The 14,861-nt window shown below is 42.2% G+C and overlaps 1 protein-coding gene across 1 annotated transcript in view; it reads right to left on the bottom strand.

Moving 5' to 3' along the window:
• The window catches only part of LOC146866380 (alcohol dehydrogenase 1A-like), a 381,054-nt gene that overhangs the window by 206,171 nt on the left and 160,022 nt on the right, over positions 1–14,861 (bottom strand). The window contains exon 6 of the mRNA XM_085636246.1: positions 843–1,106. Within this exon, the coding sequence (XP_085492372.1) occupies positions 843–1,106 (264 nt within the window). The remainder of the gene's footprint in view (positions 1–842; positions 1,107–14,861) is intronic.

Genomic DNA, 14,861 nt, shown 5'->3' with positions numbered 1-14,861 from the left:
CCACTGTTCTCCAGAGATCGAAGTGCATTGGTGGAAAGGTCGTTGGCGTTTTCACTCATCTTCTCAAACCTATCTCAGGGCTCTATGAACCAAAGGGTGATGGGAGAATGTGGGTGGCACTGTGCTTGGACCACCCACCTTTTCATAGGTTAGCGCGGGTCTCTGCAGAAAGAACACAGTCAGAAGCTCTCAGGCAGCTGCTGTCAGATCAGACCCAGCTCTCTGTTTTTAATGTGACAGTGTGGAGAGCCATTTGGAGCTGGGAAGGGGGGGGGGGACAATGCAGAGGGTAATGGAAGGCCAGGTAATGATTTTCTTAGTTTGGGAGGAGGGGTGGGTGGGACGGAAGCCAGGTATTATTTTCCTTTTTGGGAGGTGGTGAGGGGTATATCCGAAGTGTCAGGAGGACAGGTATTTTTTATATTGGGGTTTGAGAGGGGCGGATTTTTATAGAAATGTGGGTTGGGTGGCAAGAAGATAGATTGGTTTTTTGTTTTAAAAATAATTGCATGTTATACATGACTCCACCATTACTCCTCTGAGACTGCGTATAGGTTGGAAGCAGGGACATATCTTTTTTTTCGGGGGGTGTATATAAATTTTAAATGGGTAAAATAAACTAGAGGTATATTTTTCACCTTGGGGTTCTGAGTGACATCATTTACATCTCAAGTTTCACTCTCGTTGTCTATTTGATGTGACTTAGAAACCCTCAGTGAAAAACATTCCAGTTATTGAAAGATGCCCATTAATTATTCTTTATGCTAACAGGTCGTTAATATGTGAAAAATGTTGAAGATCTTAGTATCAAACAGTATTCTGTATGATTGCACAACACATACCATTGTGTCAATATTTCCAACACATTCAAATGAATAATCCACGCCTTCTCCGCCGGTCATTTCAATCAGCACTTCCTGGATGGGCTTAGTGTAGCATTGAGGGTTGATGCACTCAGTGGCTCCAAACTCTCTTGCCTTTTGAAACTTGCCCTCGTTAATGTCAATTCCGATGATTCTGGAAGCTCCAGCAGCTTTGCAGCCCAAGACAGTAGAAAGACCAATTCCACCCAGCCCAAACACAGCACAGCATGAGCCCGGATCCACCTAGAACAACAGGAAGAAAAACGAATACTGAGAAACCATTGCCTTACGGTCTTGTTTAAAAAATTCGAAAACATTTGGCTGCAGTTTTTTTGCAAAATACTCTATGGTTACACTAGTAGATGGAAAGACATTAATTGAAGCAAAGCTTTTTGGGGCCAATTCAAATAATTTTTTGTGCATCTATTTCGTAAGCATGGGTATAGGGTGGCAACTTTGGGGTTCAGGCACCCCTCAGGGTGCTAATTGCAAATGCTGGGAACATCCGTCACATTTCCATTACCAATTGTAATGCATTTTCCCTCCTAACAGTACATGTACACCTGCACTGTAATGTGCTAGGCATGCTTGGTGTAGTTAGGGTGGGAAAGGGCATGAAATAACCACATTTGTGCAGTGAAGGGACAGATATTGCTTTGCAAAGAAAAAGCGCTGCAGTGCTAATTTAATCCTGCCTAAAAGCACATTTACAAACACTTGCAGAGCAGTGAGACTTTATCTCACTACATATACTTAAAATCTTCTGCTCAAGGATTCAGTCCTAAAAAGATGTTCACCAGCAATGTATTTGAGATGAACAGAGAGTGAAGATTTTTTAAGTTAGGTCCTTAGGTGAAGGAAGTAAAAACATGAAAAAGTTAACACACGTTTTCCCATTTAAAGTACACCTTCAGACTGTAGATGTTGTGTTCTGCATGTGATATGCATATATACAGTTATGGCTGGCAGGCACATGTCTGTCTGTTCTATGACGCCCCAAAAAAAGCATGATTACTGTAATAAAAAATAGGTTTTACTTGTGAAGGATTTGATTCCTTCACAAGTAATGTGTTTACAATTTTCTCTTTACTGGGAACCAAGTATACCCCACTGTACCACTTCATTCTCTAATGGTAGCAAAGCAGAGCAGTCCAAGGTCTTCTCAGGGGAGTGCCCCCAGCTCACTGGTACACAACCACAACACTCACTAAATCATTGTCTATTCAGTGCTTTTTCTTATAAAAAGGAAACGTGTTTTTATTACAGAGACATTACTAAATACTACACATTAATCACAAATTTATACAATCGGGTAGATTGAAGTTGTTGTGGTGACACCCTCAGAACAGGGTACGCCCTACATCCACAATCACAATCCCCTGAACCATACTAGATGCAATATTACAATATAAGGAGGTGTCATTGTCAATAAGGCAGGCCTGCTAGTTTTGTTAGGGTATCACCACATGAGTAAAAGCAAAAAGAACATTATAATTTACCATTGCAACACCACAAAAATCAATGGGGACAATACCAACATTTAATACTGTTTATGGTAATGTAAAACTTTGCATTGCTAACCATCAACACTGTCAATAAAGTTCTGTTTGAATAATATGTAACTCAGTCTTATTTTTACCTTTAACCATGCTGGCAGTGCAGCTTTAGGATCAACAGTGGTCCCCCACACTCCACAGCGTATGGGCAAAAGCTCCAGCGACAGGACTGTTTGCAAATGCAACAGCCTTCTCCCGGGGGCATCTATATGACCCGCTGGGAGACAAAGGGGATTTTTACTGGAGCCAATCGTGGGTCACAGGTAGGGACTACTGCGCTCCTGGCAGCCCACAAAACACTCCACAAAAGTTGATGACGCCCTTGCCCTTCTTAGAGCACTACAGAACCAAACTATGCTACGTTAAGAGCTCACACAGGGGCCTTCGGGGTGATCCATAGTTTGGAAGCATGAATAATATATTAGAGGCTATGCTGAGGGAGTTGTCATCCATTTTAAATGTTTTCCAAAATTGGGGCCTCTCCATGCTCCGTTCCCAGGTCCCAGCTTGTTGGGGCTTGGGAGGATCCCCAAGGTCTCCGCAGACTCTGCTGGATCCTGGCATACCTTCACTGAGCTGGCACCAGAGAAAGCAGCACTTCTTTCTGCTCCTGCTTCGGGCGGGAGCAAACTGCCTGCATTTTGCTTCCACCCGGAGGCAGGACCAACTTTGCCAGTGGCCTCAGGAGCCAATAAAGTGTCAGTGCCTACAAGCTCTAGAAAGACCCATACTAGTCCTGGGGGGGGGGGGGGGCAGCTGCAGTTAAAATCATTGGCATTAGGTGACTTCTTCTTTCAGCTGGGCATTCTTTTGCTGCCATCACGCCCTGGTCCAGTGTCTTCTCAAGCGCCTCTCCTGTGTGCAGAGGATGTTCAAGAAGAGGTGGAAATTTCTAAAAAAACAGGCACCCCTAGCCAATCTTCGGGTGCCCATTATGACTTCACTTCTGACTCAACCCCAGCTCTCCTGTACAGAGCTTTGGGTCATTTAAAGATGGCTATTTTAAGTGTCTTGTGGAAAGACTTTGCTTGGGTGTCTCAGCTCCACCCACAACTAACACAAGTGCCTAATTCCTTTCAATCAAAATTTGAATTCAATCCAGGGGCCTGGTCTTTCTACATTGTTTCTGTGGGCTTGCCCAGTCCAGGTGCTGAGTGAACAGTTGATTAGCCGATGGAGATTTCCTCCCAACCAGTTCCTTTGCCAGAAAATGAGCCAAGCACTGTTAATGGTTCTATTGTGTGTGGAGACGTTTGATCCTCCACCCCTTGTGTGCTCACGTCTACACATCTTTCCAGCCCACAGCCATTTACTGTGCCTTAGCGGCCTTATCTTAAGAGGAGGGCAGTGAGCACTCTCATACCATTTCCACAGAATTTACAGTGAGTCAGACAACGGTAGCAAGACTCACTCGCAGTGAAAGTCCAAAAACGGGGTAGCCAAAAAACCTAAAAATCCAGAGGGATTAATTAGGAGTAACCCATTTGCTACAATTATGCATGATGTTTTGACCATTAATAAGGGAAAACTTAATAAATGATACTTATGAGTGATTTTTATATATAATGTGTAGCATGCTACCCAGGTCTCCAAGACCACTCCACAACGCTCATGAACAGAAGAAGGCACAGTATTTGCATCAGAGAGACAAAGAAGGGGGTAGCGGGATGATTCCCAAGGAGCCTGATCATGAGTTACATGTATCTTAAGAGGTTGCTTTTCAAAGCTTTTGGGAATGATGTTACAATGCCTACTGATCTCATACAGAGATGAAGTGATTTCCAGAGGTGGGCTTGGTGACTGCTGCTTATTTTTCAACCATTTTTCTTCTCTAAAATGTAGGGGGTGGGGCATATTAAATTCAAATTGCTGGATCTAGGATTCTAGCCTGTCTTTTTTAAGGTATTCACACTGCCTCTACTAGCTATGTTAAAAGTAGAAGGAGTATCTATTTTAGTTTAGAAAAAGAGAAAAGGGCTTTGAGATCCCAGGTCACACTGAATTCCACTGGTCCAGAGGGGGTCCCTATAGATCTATTCAAACACAAGTAGTTAACTATGGGATACAGAATTTGCCTTTTGATGATGGTATTAAGAGCTGGTCTTGGTGACAAATGTGTCCTAATTTTTCAAAAGGGGGGAGATGTAGGGTGACCTTAGGTGTCCAATGTCCATTCCAACTTCAATGATGGTTTATGTACTCAATTTCTGACCAAATATTTACTTTTGTTTCTGAACCAGTACAGAGAGATCTAGGAATCTACCATTCAAAGTTATCTCAACCTTTACATGTAACAAAAGAGCTGAGCTTCAGATGAAAATGAGAACTGCTGTGTCTTAACCTTTATACGAGTTCAAACAAAGGATGCTTTGGAGTCATCCACAAGAACCAGAGAGACATTCTAACTTCCTTTCTATTTAACATTCATTCTGATGATTTTGATAGCATCTTTACCAAGATTGCATTAGAGATGCAGCAAACAAAGAAAGAAATATTTTTTTGTACGTCAATTAAGCTCTTTTCATTTCACAGATGTCATACATCTGAAACTGACTCCTGTACAAATTATATGGTTCTGATTGACTTACATATTTATGTGGCACAATCTAATTCCTCTTTTGTATGTCTAGGAATATGAAGGGGAACCAGACTAAGGAAAAGAACCAAACCATGATAAATTTGAAAATGGGCTCATTAGTTAGCTATTTGGGTGTGGAATTCAACACCAACTGGAAACGGTTCGATCACAACTTTAAGATGTTCATTCCCAACCCAGGTATGGTGCGGTATGCTAAGATTTGGAAATAACTTAAGGGGTGAGCTGACTGTATCAATTATCATGATGTTCACTGTGAAAGATGCATCTCAACTTCTTGGTAAAGTAGCAATCTTTGGAGCTGTTCAAAACCAGAGCATGTTTAGCTACAAGAAAATCATTATTTCACACAGAGTTGGGGGCGTCATCAATCCCCTATTTTTAATACTATATGACACTGTAAAAACCTGTATTTATCGGTATCAATATGGTCTAAGAAAATATCCTTAACATGGGCAATAGCTCAAAATGAAGGGGCACAGGGGGCACCAAAGTTCCTGATTTCAAGATGGCTGCACTTGCCTGAGGCTATGTGAGCCAGGGGAAATATTCTACAGAATCTGTCTTTTTTAAATCACATTGTCACACAGAAGCATTGATCAGCAATACCTATTGGTGAAAAATCCTACCTATGGGACTGTGTGGAACTGAAAAAGACCAATCACTCGGCCTGCCAATGTCCGCAAATTGACTTAAGGACCAGCACCTGGCAGTTGCCTCGTTGGATTTGCCCTGCCTGATGCCACCTGGAAAACCTACAAAACCCAGACCCATGCTGTCTGCTGCAGCCCATCTGTGCCAGAATGCCCAGCATGCGTAGCAGCTCGGATGCGAGGCGAAGGACATACTACCCACCTCCATAGAGACTGTGGTTGACCGGCTGGACTTTGGGCATGCCCTGCGGGTGAGTGCCGTCGTGCCTCCCAGTGCCTTGGTAGTTACCTGCTCAGGATTTCTGCTATAGCCTGGTCAAATTGCTGTTTCATACTGGCTCCCATATTCACTCCATCATATCGGGCAGGGGTAACGAGGTGGGGCAGAGTGACCCACTGGCTTTGGTGGGGCATAACACCTAATTCTCCCGGGTCTGGTACTGCAGTGTAGTATCCCCAGCTGGATCACTGGACTACATGATGAAGTGCACTCAAACTCCATGAACTGACAAGCTGCCTGTTTACCCGATTCATTGGCCCTAGGAAGTTCACAGGTTGGAACATTTACATCACGTACATGCAACGTAATGGCCGTGCATCAGAAGCTCTCGCCGACGGGCCATGAACGACAGAATATTACACCCACCTGATCACAACATATGCGTTATTATCCCTCAAAGAGCAGAACCAGCTATAAAACTAGGTATCAGCCATGATTCCCCAGAGGGTCGTGTCAGGATTACCATCACTTCAATTCACCAAACATAAACTGCACCTCAGGAAGGAGGATCCAGGAGCCAACTAACAGCCCAGCTTTCCTCGTGGCATCAGTCGCTGTGCAATGAAGAGGACTGGTGGTGTCACTGTAAGTTCAAAAAAAGGAAAGGATGACCCCCAAACAGGCCAAACTATCTTTTGACCCTAAGTGCACTATCAAAGCAATTGAAAAAGAGAACTCGTCAATATCAGACAGCTTTCAAGACCTTGCCAACTTAGTGAAGCAGACATTAAGACTCTTCTGGACATCCAGTAAAAAAGATTTATAGCTATCAATCATAAAACTAACTTGCTTACAAATAGTTTAGGCTGGATAAAACTTGGCAAACAAGAAGACGAATCAAAACAGCCGAAGAACGCATCTCTAACTTTGAAGACAACACTACCTCCGCTGTATAACAGTACGCTATTGCCATTCCACATAGAGGTTGGATGTGGCCTAACCTAACGGCCAGAGCTGCCGACTATGAAGCTGGGCAACCAGGTTCGAGTCCCAGCATTGGCTCAAAATCCTGTGATTCTGAGCACATCACGTAATCTCCTGGTGCCTACCAAGTATGAATGTGTCCCTGTGTCATGTAACTGGTGCTCATGATAAAGCGCTCTAATACCTTTGGGTCGAGTTCACGCTATATAAATATGCAAATTAATAAAAAAAAAAAAAAAGAGGCACCAATAGCCACTTGCTCAGCCAAAGGTTATGGTCTGTCAATTTGCATCACCAAATAATAGAGAAATACTTTGATTGCTTACCGGTAATTGCTTACTCAGAGACCACCTCTTGCTTCTGCCATATCTCTCTTTGAATAATTATTCCCTCCCTCCTGACCTGTTTGGCCAGTCCAACTGTTCATTCTTGGGCAGGCTACAAGAAGCAGAATGTGGGGTGGGGGGAAGGATCTTCCTATTTACATAATTAGGGGGGTGTCTCGGAGGCATGGGGGTCTCACATAGTAATTAATCTAAGCAAAAGGGATGAGGGACTAATGTAGGTTCTGCTGTTTACAGACACTCTAAACAGCAGATTGATACACTATACATTGCCTCTATACCCACTGGGACGGCTGAAATGCATCCTTCGCGCGACCTCTGCTTTTATGAGCTGCCGGGCAACGGAGGCTGAATTTCTTCATCTTGCTTCAAAATGCCGCTTAGTTTACAATTTCTGGGAGGATATTTCTATCCACATATCAAACATGGTAGATTTACACGTGCCTACATCTCGCATGCTTGCATAACTAAGCAGCGTTGGCATATCGCACCTGAAAGAAGAACATTTGCTAAAACACTACCTACCTCCACATAACAACCTAACTTCTTTAATGGACTGCCTTGAATATTCCTGGGCCGGACTGGCTGTAGCTGGCATCGAGCATCTCCCCGGGAGGCTGGAAGGGTGGGGGCCGGTTCTGCAGCAGTGAGGTCTGCTTTTTTAGGTCGAGCCTAGTGCAGCGTGCATACGCTGCTCTAGAAAATGACCTCTTGGAATCACTTCAGCTTTTCAGCAAACTCGTGGTTCTGGCTAAAAAAAGCCACACGCAGAAGTTTCCTGAAAAGCTGAAGTGATTGGCCATTGCATGTGGCTTTCAAAAATTGAAAGCCCGCAATCGGTCAAAGGTGGATGCATGTCCCGCCTTCTCTGTAAAAGTGAACTCCCCTGGCCTAGGGAGCTCAGGAGCGAGCAGCAACGCGGCCGGATGCCAGCTGCATTCCTGACATTCCTTGTTTTCTCCTTATCAGTGCTGTAATCAGGACGAGGGTTCCCTCGGTGATGTTAGACTTGCAATGCTGCTGCAGCATTTTGGCTTGATGGATTTCACTTTGCATTAGGGCTCGTGTCTTACAGTCTGTAAATAGAGTGCACAAGGCAAGCAGCGCGGTCCAGGGGGACGGATATCGCACTTTCTTTAAATGGGACACAAACTTGTAGCATTTCAAGGTAAAACACCTGATCCTTTTAAAAATTATTGTCATCTGTAAACAAGAGCTGGATTTCTTCGGCGGCGCCTTCGGTGTGAATGAACGCGCTTCGAGCCTTGCTGACCTGCCCGTTTTAGAGACGGTTCAGCAGAATGTGTTGGCTGCAGCAGTTGCCCTGCTTGTACCTTAGAATCAGCAGAGATTCCACTTCAGAATGTTGTTATCATTTTAGGGAGAATGTTTTTTATGCTCCCATTGTGTGTCTTGACAACGCAGGCCAGACCAGTAATTTACTGCTGCCATTTCCCTTGTAACAGATCACGACACTGCGTGACTGCATAAAAAATGCACTGAATTAATTGTCCCAGCTGCCGAAATAGGCCATGCAAGACTCTCTGCTACCGGGGTCACCTATGGCAAGGTCGAGCCATCGAAGGACATCTAATGCTAGATTTATGTACTCGTCGAAATAGCATTATATATAGAGCTCTATACGGGGTGTCCACAAACTCTGCCAGTCTGTGTATTTTAGGCAGTTGAACAGGGAAAAAAAATACTTAGTATTTTTTGTGAACAGTTTTAAAAAATGACACGTTTCTGCTTAAAGTGAAGGGTTCTGTTTATTTTGTAAAATCAGAATAGGGCATTGTTTGTATCGTAAACAAACTGCTAAGAATAGTGGTGCGCATGCCCAAAGGGTTGAATTGTCTACTTTTCTAGACGTTGCATCGATATGCAATACCTCCACTGAAGCTCTTCTGTAGTGTCAGTTAAGTAATGGGTAAGAGTGGATCTTTCCACAGTCATACTGGAATTCTCATGTGTCAAACGGTCGAGAATGATGACAGCAAGTAATCAACCATTTGCCACCATAGACCCCTTCCCAGCTGCTGGAAGGACTGAGAGGGGCAGTAGGTGATGAGTGCTGATGAGAATTGTAGGCAGATAGGAATTAATAATATTGCTCTGGTATTAGAAATATCTTTTATTGGATTCATGCCAGCCATGGGTGTATTTGGGGGCTGTATTCCATTCCATCTTTTTCCTCTGTATGCCCCTCCAGGCAGAAACCAGCCATATGCAACCCAGGCCTGGCTCTCATCCACAAGGAACAGTCCAGCCTCATATGTCAGACCAGGTTTGCTTCAGATGGGAACACAAGCAACACAGTCTGGTTTCGGTATATCTGGGGCGCATTAATGAAATGTTTAGGGTCATCCCATGGTACTACGTCAGTGAGGCCACCATCCAATTTTACCCTTATATTAGGCCTAGAGCAAACAGGATTTTGGTAAATCAACAAAGGTGCAATTATCATTCAGAATCCAGTGTTCTGCCAAGTAACAAAAGTCCAGATCGAGATTCAAGGAGAAAATCAAAACAGCAAAAAACATAGAGCCTCAGTAAGCAGAGTAATCTGTTGCAAAGATGTTGTGTTGCAGAATTAAGTTTGTTTTATAGGTTCTTTCATGACTGCATCACTAAAATGTTCTCAGTCTATTTAATGCATCTGCCATGTTGCATTGGCGTAACATCCATTTTGTTCTGTGGCTGGACAGCCATCTTTTATAGTTTTGGTCTGAGGGTTCTTGTAGCACACCGGGGTGGGTATGGTACAGGTCTATGATTTCCCAATAACGGTCAGAAATAATTTCTCAGTATTCCACTTTGAGTATTAGTTAATGGAACAGATGCACATATGCAGCCTTTATTGTCCTGTTTGGCTTTCAGTGTAAATGAGTTCCTTCCACCAATCTAACTTGTGCTTCGATTGAGGCCATCATTCGTTTTCTAGTTGTTGGAAAATACAAGGATATTCACTCAAAATTTGAGCTATTCAGATTGCAAATGACAATGCCTTTAATTTTTGTTTTTAAAACTCAAATAAAAGGCATTCTCATTTACAATGCCAATAGCTTAAACTCGCGTAAATGGGCGACCCATTGCATTGCAAATGCTTGTTTGTTACTGGTGGCCGGTTTCGCAGCGCTACTGAAATATCGGCTCCCAGTGGCAAAAGCCCTCAATGCCCCCTAACCCCGGGATGGTCCTACAAAATTGACGGGGCTGCTCTGGGTTCCCAATCCGCCCCCAATACTTACAATCAATGCTTACTCCCTCTCTACGTCGGCTACTTGAAATGGTGCGATGTTTATGCTCTTGTAAACCGTACCACTCCTCACAGCACGATATGTACATTCAAAGGAAACCCATCCGAAGTGCACGGTGTTCTTTCTACAGTACGTTTTGTTACTTCTTGTTTGAAAAATAAATAAAATCAATAAGAAAGGCTTTGCACAGGATTATGTGTCCCAAATGAAATGGTTAAATATATAAATAATGTATTTGGGGAAGAGTTACTTATTTACAGCGTTAGAAATCATTGTTAAAGAGAGGCTAAATATTGAATCAAACACATATTACTGTGTGTTGAATCTACAGAGTGAAAAAACTACAATAGAAACTGGTGGTCAAAAAGGCAGTAAGGAACAAACAACCTATCTCTTAGCACCCAAACAGACTATCCTTCCTACGACAGTCACTCTAGAGCTGAAATGTAGGTGAGAAAGGAAAAATGGAAAATAAATAAATTCACAAAACTTGATAGGATTTCCATCAACTGCCAAGAGAGGCCAGTGTCATCACTTGGTTATCCTTCAATCTTGCTACTGCTCCTCAAAGCATCGAGGGAAAGTATGTAGCAAAGATTGCGACTGGACGAAAAAGATAAAGCCAGAGAAGTAACCTTCAGAGACAGAGACTAACCAGCATGGTCATGATTATACAAATATAGTAAATCGTCTCTTTTGTGATGAAATGTTAGTGCAGTGCATATAAGTGAAGATTAAAAAGGGAGTTGGGAGAGAGAGAAACAAACTTTAATAACCATCTCTCTGCCAATCCTGTTAAAAACGTGTATAAGCAACTTTTAGCAAATAGGTTGCTTCACAGATTGGTCAACTAGTTTCAGCCTGAATGGACCTTGTTCCCGGCTTTCTTCAGGACCTAAAAATTAACCAGCTACTGCAGAATATGTGAAAGTGACAAAAGTAAACAAAAATAATTGTCATGCTATAAGAGTTGTCAAAGAGTACAACCTTAAGCGATGAGATCTGTGAATGAGCAGGGTACTCTTCACTCCTGTAAGAAATAAACAAATATAGTCCTTTTTGTGATCAGAGTAATGGTTTGCAGTGTTCCTTACAATTCTGTGTATCTCAAATTGGCGATATGAATCAGCTCTAATTATTGCATATTGAGATACCGCACTGTCATACAAACAATGGAAAAACAGTGCACTCACCTGCATTGTGTGAGATGCAGACCTCACCTCACCCGGTCACTAACTCAGGTTTGGGAGACCCCGCCCTATAAAAAATTGATAATATAAAGCGGATCAATGATGGTGTTAAGAGTTCAATTGTATTTCTTGAAATTTTTTAAAATATTTTTCTCTCTAGCTCTATTTTGTAGACCATATAGTGTCAATCAGACGTTTCTAATGTCAGTTAAAATACGGGAAGTAGTAAACAGCCTCGTAGTGAAAAAATGGCTGGCCTTTCTTAATGTCGTCTGTGTGGTACTGTGACTCACTAATTTGATTCATATACGGAGTGACCACATGCATACTTGCAAATGTATTCCTGTAGAGGGCTTAATATAAACTTCTTATAGCTTGTTTAAGAAATTAATAAACCCTAAGTGGAATATGTTGCCTCTATGTGTGTGCAAATCTCTCAAGGTGCCCAAGTAAAAGAACGAGCATACATAACAATATATGTTGCCTAGCGATTTGGCTGATGTTAGTATGTCTAATAAGTCTAGCAACTCCAAATTGTTTCATCTTGTTAAAGACAAACAGAGCCTCCTTACGAATCTCAAATTCGTTAAAGTATGCCAACTCAAGCACAAGGTTTCAGCTGTGAGAACAGAGGCAAAGCGTTCTGAGTGTTATAAGAGATAGCATGACTCATGCTCATTTACTTGCATCTTATCGTAAAGTAATGTGTGGTTTCGGCGGAGTACAATATTTCCTGTATGCAACATTAGCATGTTGGTGAGCTAGCTCTAAAAGCAAACAAAACACCCACCAGCTGACCCTTGGAAATCATCGCCATCTGATGTCACGACAAATCCAAGCCCTTTGTTAAGAACTGCTTCTTCATCTGCAGTCAGGATTTTCTTGCTTAAATTCACTATCAAATCTCCTCTAGGTTCTGTCCTGGTTGTTGTTGATTCTGTTTGGATCTGCTGCGAGTGTTCATCTGTGGAGCAACCGGAGATGGTTGATTCCAGTGAACTTGGGCTTGTCGATTCCTTCTTCTGCCTCTTGTTCGGCCTTGACCTGACCCTAAAAAAGACTGATTATTGAAATCTTGCGTGTACATCTGATACGATGCATTAGGTGGTTGGAACTGCTGTGGAGGGAAACCCCATGGTGTAGGGGGCCACCATTGTTGGAAATGTGGTGCTACATATCCTCTGCAGGGTCGCCTCGTACCTCGACCTCTAAACTGTTGTTTGTTAGTGTCAGGAAAATCGGAGTCGCTAAGATTGTCTTCAGAACTCCTGCCTGAGTAAGTGGAGCCATATCTTTTTGCCTTTCTTGTTAAAAATTCTACAGGTGTGTAGTTCTCACTGGTGTAAGGGTAGACGACCTCGTGTTTAAATTTTGCCAAATCTTTTTTGAAATTCTCAATTTTTGATTGCGTCCTTAAATTCTTTATTAGATTTGTTCGATTCATCTTGGTGTTTCTTGAACAGAGTGCTGGTGATGGTAGTTTTGATTTGTGCCTCCATCACCTGTATCTCTATTAAGATAGCATCAGCCTCCGACGCGCTAACATCTATGTGCGTTTGTTAACTATAGATATCGATAAAGCTTTCTCACAATTTGGAAGCTACATCAAAAAACTACCGTTTCCTGTTTTCATGACGTCATTTAGTAGTTTTAATATGACAACCTGGATTGGCGCCGTAATTCACGCAGCACGCGTTTTATGAAACATCACTAGCCGGAGCCTCGGAACCTCCCACAAACTCAGGAGAGTCCGAGGCACCGACGGATAGGTAAGCGACAGAACTACGTACCAGCGGGTGTGTGTGCTGTTCGATTTTAGAGTTAGCTTACCAGCATGCTAACGTTGTATATAGAGAATACTGTATTCTTCCGTAGCGACAGAGCTACGTGTCAGCTGGTGGGTGTTTTGTTTGCTTTTAGAGCTAGCTCACCAACATGCTAATGTTGCATACAGGAAATATTGTACTCCGCCGAAACCACACATTACTTTACGATAAGATGCAAGTAAATGAGCATGAGTCATGCTATCTCTTATAACACTCAGAACGCTTTGCCTCTGTTCTCACAGCTGAAACCTTGTGCTTGAGTTGGCATACTTTAACGAATTTGAGATTCGTAAGGAGGCTCTGTTTGTCTTTAACAAGATGAAACAATTTGGAGTTGCTAGACTTATTAGACATACTAACATCAGCCAAATCGCTAGGCAACATATATTGTGATGTATGCTCGTTCCTTTACTTGGGCAACTTGAGAGATTTGCACACACATAGAGGCAACATATTCCACTTAGGGTTTATTAATTTCTTAAACAAGCTATAAGAAGTTTATATTAAGCCCTCTACAGGAATACATTTGCAAGTATGCATGTGGTCACTCCGTATATGAATCAAATTAGTGAGCAACAGTACCACACAGACGACATTAAGAAAGGCCAGCCATTTTTTCACTACGAGGCTGTTTACTACTTCCCATATTTTAACTGACATTAGAAACGTCTGATTGACACTATATGGTCTACAAAATAGAGCTAGAGAGAAAAATATTTTAAAAAATTTCAAGAAATACAATTGAACTCTTAACACCATCATTGATCCCCTTTATATAATCAATTTTTTATAGGGCGGGGTCTCCCAAACCTGAGTTAGTGACCAGGTGAGGTGAAGTCTGAATCTCACACAATGCAGGTGAGTGCACTGTTTTTCCATTGTTTTTATGATAGTGCGGTATCTCAATATGCAATAATTAGAGCTGATTGATATTGAATTTGAGATACACAGAATTGTAAGGAACACTGCAAACCATTACTCTGATCACAAAAAGGACTATATGTGTTTATTTCTTACAGGAGTGAAGAGTACCCTGCTCATTCAGAGATCTCATCACTTAAGGTTGTACTCTTTGACAACTCTTATAGCACGACAATTATTTTTGTTTACTTTTGTCACTTTCACATATTCTGCAGTAGCTGGTTAATTTTTAGGTCCTGAAGAAAGCCGGGAACAAGGTCCATTCAGGCTGAAACTAGTTGACCAATCTGTGAAGCAACCTATTTGCTAAACGTTGCTTATACACGTTTTTAACAGGATTGGCAGAGAGATGGTTATTAAAGTTTGTTTCTCTCTCTCCCAACTCCCTTTTTAATCTTCACTTATATGCACTGCACTAACACTTTCATCACACAAGAGACGATTTACT

The sequence above is a fragment of the Triturus cristatus genome, chromosome 2_1, assembly GCF_964204655.1.
Source record: "Triturus cristatus chromosome 2_1, aTriCri1.1, whole genome shotgun sequence".
NCBI classification, from domain to species: domain Eukaryota; kingdom Metazoa; phylum Chordata; class Amphibia; order Caudata; family Salamandridae; genus Triturus; species Triturus cristatus.
The sequence above is the reverse complement of the archived record's forward strand: the minus strand, read 5'-3'. Positions and strand labels throughout refer to the sequence as shown.